The 4,475-nt window shown below is 36.4% G+C and overlaps 1 protein-coding gene across 2 annotated transcripts; it reads left to right on the forward strand.

The window, feature by feature from the left end:
* On the forward strand, positions 1,318 to 3,367 carry LOC18507180 (probable mannitol dehydrogenase). 2 transcript variants are annotated; one of them, XM_018126022.1, is made up of 5 exons: positions 1,318 to 1,648; positions 1,728 to 1,841; positions 2,050 to 2,563; positions 2,665 to 2,818; positions 3,051 to 3,367. In XM_018126022.1, exons 1-5 carry the CDS (start codon positions 1,476 to 1,478, stop codon positions 3,281 to 3,283), a joined length of 1,188 nt encoding a protein of 395 aa, XP_017981511.1. In that variant the 5' UTR covers positions 1,318 to 1,475; the 3' UTR covers positions 3,284 to 3,367. The 2 variants fall into 2 exon arrangements, with proteins under 2 accessions (XP_017981511.1, XP_017981517.1); XM_018126028.1 differs by having other exon boundaries at positions 1,322 to 1,648; positions 3,075 to 3,367.

Below are 4,475 nucleotides of genomic sequence, written 5' to 3' on the forward strand. Positions count from 1 at the left end.
CTCGAAAAACATCCACCCGAAAGAGGCAACTCTTTGCCCCTTTTTGGTGGTAATACTCAGATATTTGTTCCAATTATATTATTTATTATTTATTTATTTTTCACTTATTATTATTATTACTATTTATTATTTATTATTTTATTTATTATTATTTTTTAAAAAAATATATATATAATATAATATGTATATATATACATTTGCATCATGAACTATCATTATTAATATTATTTTATTTTTTTGCAAGCCTCCAAATATATTTATAATATTAATTTTTTTGTTATTATTTTTATATTTTATTAAAGTTAAGCAAACAATTAAAATAGACTAGATAAGCCCAAAACAATAAGTCCAAATTCACCAGAAATGGGTAAGGCCTCACCTTGCTTGGGCTAGAAAGATGGCCCAAGTTGTGTGGGCTGCACGGAGGTCTCCCTAGCCTGCTTCCTTGGTCCGTCGGGCCCTCTCCTAAACGCACCGTTTTGGGGCTTTGGGGACTCCCTCAAACGACGTCGTTTTGGCGTCGACCTTTTGAATTCTTCACTCCGCTGAAACGACGCCGTTTATACCTTAAACTCGGGTATATAAATCCTATTTTCGGCCTTTCCTCTCATTTTCAGATTTCATTTTCTCTCTCTAGCCGCACCCTCTCCCTTCTCTCTAAAAAAAAAACCCCCTTCTTTGCCGGCGCCGGCGTCGCGTCCTCTCTTTCCCCGAGTCTCTCTCCGGCTTCCTCACTCTTTCTCTTGAAACCCTCTTCCCTTCCGAACGAAAGATCGGGCGCTCCCTTCCTTCGGTCGGCGGGGACCCAAACGGGTTTAGGTTTTCCCCTACCGGTGGCCGACGCTCCACAGATCCCACCTTCTCTTCACCGCTCACCTCTCTCTCTCCCTCAAACCGAATCGAAACCTCGGTTGAAACCCCCGATCTGATTTTTGGTTCCCACCTTTGATTTTTTTGATTTCTTTTTTTTTTGTGTGGTTAGGTAGCTGCTGGTAGATCTAGGATTTTTTCTTTTTGTGTCTTTCTTCCCGTTTGTTCTTTGCAGGTAGCCTTTAAAGAGCCGGGTTGTCCAAAAATTTGGACAACCCGGTGATGAGGTTCTGGCACCCCCTGGAGTTGGTGGCCAGAACCCCCATCACGCGTAGTGGGTGGGGGACGAGATGGCGAAGGGATGGCTGGGCGTACGCCCAGCCATCCCCTTTTTTTTATTTTTTTATATTTTTTCATGTTTTAGTTTATTTTATGAAAATTTTTTATTTATTTATTATTACACTTTTTTCTTTTTTTTTTTAGGGTGTCTACAATGACTAAATATGATTAAAAATAATTAAATTTATTTTAATAGTTATTTTTAAAATACTCTTACTAAAAAAATTATTTTCCATAATTTTCTCAAACGATAATGCTTCCAAAAGAAGAAAATTGAAAATCACAATTTCATCCGTATGCCTATATAAGTATATATCACCTCAGGTATGAAACAAGGTTACACTATTTCTTTTTCATTCAATTGTCGGTCCTTCGTCAAGGGAAAGCTGCGAGAACGCATCATGCTGAAAAACCCAGAGGAAGAGCACCCCAAGAAGGCGTTTGGGTGGGCAGCTAGAGTTCAATCTGAGGTTCTATCTCCCTTCAAATTCTTCAGAAGGTTTTCTCTTCCATCCCCAAGTATCCTTGTCTGCTCCCATCAATTTCTTTTTCATGGAAGCTAAATGTCAGATTTGCAGAGCAACAGGAGAGAAGGATGTGGCTCTGAAAGTGCTCTATTGTGGGATATGCCACTCAGATGTACATATGATCAATAACGATTGGGGACTCTCCTACTATCCTCTTGTGCCAGGGTATAGTTAGAACCTAATTAAAGTAATTTTTGTATCCCTACGTATATATTAATCATCTTCTTTTAACCTTCGTTTGTGCACATGTCTAGGGTGCAGTCAATAATAACATTTTTTATCTATATGTTGCGATTTCCATTGAGACTACTTCCTAGGCTAGAAGAAAGCATTTGATCTGTGTTTTCTCAACTGAAATGATTGCTTGACTCAGTCATGAGATTGTCGGTGAAGTAAATGAAGTGGGAAGCAAAGTAGAAAAGTTCAGAGTTGGAGACAAAATTGGGGTGGGTGTCATAGTGGGATCATGTCGCTCCTGCGAGAACTGCGCCAACAATCTTGAGAACTACTGCCCTAATTATATACTAACCTATTCATCGAAGGACTACGACGGCACTATAACATATGGAGGCTATTCGGACATCTTGGTTGTAAACGAGCACTTCGTAGTTCATATCCCCGAAAAATTGCCTCTCCATGCTGCTGCTCCCCTTCTCTGCGCTGGGATCACAGTTTATAGTCCACTGAGATATTTCGAACTTGATAAGCCAGGTTTGCATCTTGGTGTTGTTGGCCTGGGCGGGCTAGGCCATATGGCTGTGAAATTTGCCAAGGTTATGGGGGCCAAGGTGACAGTTATCAGTACTTCTCCTCACAAAAAGAAGGAAGCTATGGAAAATCTCGGAGCTGATTCATTTTTGGTTAGCTACGAGCAAGATCAACTAGAGGTATATGTTTGCTTTCTCAGAAATTTTATAAGCGTTCTTCCTGGTGTAATTGGCTTCTAATTAATGTCATATTAAATGCAAAATTATTGGTGATGGTTTAGGCTGCCAGAGGCTCAATGGATGGTATCATCAACACAATATCTGTGCAACATTCTTTGCTGCCATTGATTCGTCTACTCAAGTCGCACGGAAAGCTTATAATGCTTGGCGGTACTGTGAAGCCACTTGAGCTACCAATTATTCCTTTGTTAGCAGGTAAGGTTACATATGAAGTTAAGGTTATACGTCATAGGTTGGTAAGTAAATTGTTGGCTTTTTTGAAAGGGAAAAATTTTTTTTTCTCCGATTCACGTCCTCTTCATGATGAAATCATCCCAACACAAAAAGTAGGATGAATTTACACCTATATTGCGTACGATTCTTCATTGCATAGCTCTAAATTGTAAACATAGATATGTGGTATAGAATCTGATATTCTTCAAATTAAGTGCTGCAAATGACACTATGACAGGGAGGAAGATTATCGGAGGTGGCGTGAGTGGAGGAATGAAAGAAACTCAAGAGATGATTGATTTTGCCGCCAAGCACAACATTATACCGGAAGTTGAAGTTATTCCAATGGAGTATGTAAACACTGCCATGGAACGCCTCGTCAAGGCAGACGTTAAGTACAGGTTTGTTATCGATATTGGAAACACATTAAAGAACTCATGCCCTTAATTTTCTTTCCTTGTTATCATATGAAAACTGAGTATGTTTGTATGTTATAAAGTGTGTATATATATATACATATATATGGGTTAATTTGTTTATTTTTAAATAAAATTGCCCATATGAATTGTATTAAATTTTTTCTTTTCTTTCGTGTGTAATAATCCGTATGTTTTCTTTCATAACCAACGTTAAACGTTTCCCTTCCTTTGGCCATAATTAAATCTCGTATATATGGTACTATTGTCTGTCGTTTTAACTCTCAACTACAGGCAAGCCTGTGTCTTCTTCTATATCAGCCCAAAGACCACATGTTCCCTCCGATTGCCACCCCACCTTCAATTCCCTTCACCCAAAAGCTACCATCACAAATTAATTATTATTATTATTATTATTATTAATTTGCAAAAGAACTTTGAGTCCAATTTTTAGAATAAAGAATTATATATGCTTATGATCGACCAAAATGTGGAAATGCATCACCGGTTAACTTTTTATATGTGCGAAAGGATAACAAACGATATCCTTATATCTACCACAAATTTTCTTGGCAAGATATGTACGTACCAATTTTAAGTTATGTGGTCTTCTTTAAGTGACAACATAGGGCCCAATATAGAGCTAGGCCAATAAATCTTCAGATAACGAGTGTTGCCATCAGCTAGCAATGCCTATGTCTGAATCTAGGCTTCGTAAATGATGATCGATAGATGACATGCCACGACAGAAGAGTGAACTGACAATTCCTTCGGTCCCAGCTAGTGCTGCAAAACCATACGTACATCATCAAATTTCTTTTGAGCCATATCGACCACGTAATCTAATGACACGTTTGACCACAAAATCTAATGATATGTTTGGTTCGTGAAATAAGTAAAATTAAAAAGATATATTTAGTTTTTTAAATAAATAATAATAAAATAAAATAATTATTACATATTAATAGAATGAGATTAGAATGGAATAGAATAGAATAAGTATTACGTACTTTGGTATGATGTATGAAATAAAATATGAATAATTATTATGATTTATTACCGTATTTGATTGGTAGCAATAACTTTGGAATAAGAAAGAAATATAAAATAAAAAAATAAAAATATCTTTTGTTATATATAATTATTTAATTTTTATTTTATTTTTAAATATTAATAATTTATGATTAATTAAATATTAATAATTTATAATTAAAATTTTAAAT

The sequence above is a fragment of the Theobroma cacao genome, chromosome 1 (genome assembly GCF_000208745.1).
Source record: "Theobroma cacao cultivar B97-61/B2 chromosome 1, Criollo_cocoa_genome_V2, whole genome shotgun sequence".
NCBI classification, from domain to species: domain Eukaryota; kingdom Viridiplantae; phylum Streptophyta; class Magnoliopsida; order Malvales; family Malvaceae; genus Theobroma; species Theobroma cacao.

Bases quoted from the DNA above. Each gene is read 5' to 3' on its own strand.
- LOC18507180 (XM_018126022.1), top strand. From the start codon at position 1,476: ATGAAACAAGGTTACACTATTTCTTTTTCATTCAATTGTCGGTCCTTC. The intron at 1,842-2,049 runs GTATAGTTAGAA...TGCTTGACTCAG, and splicing joins TACTATCCTCTTGTGCCAGG to TCATGAGATTGTCGGTGAAG. The intron at 2,564-2,664 runs GTATATGTTTGC...GTGATGGTTTAG, and splicing joins ACGAGCAAGATCAACTAGAG to GCTGCCAGAGGCTCAATGGA.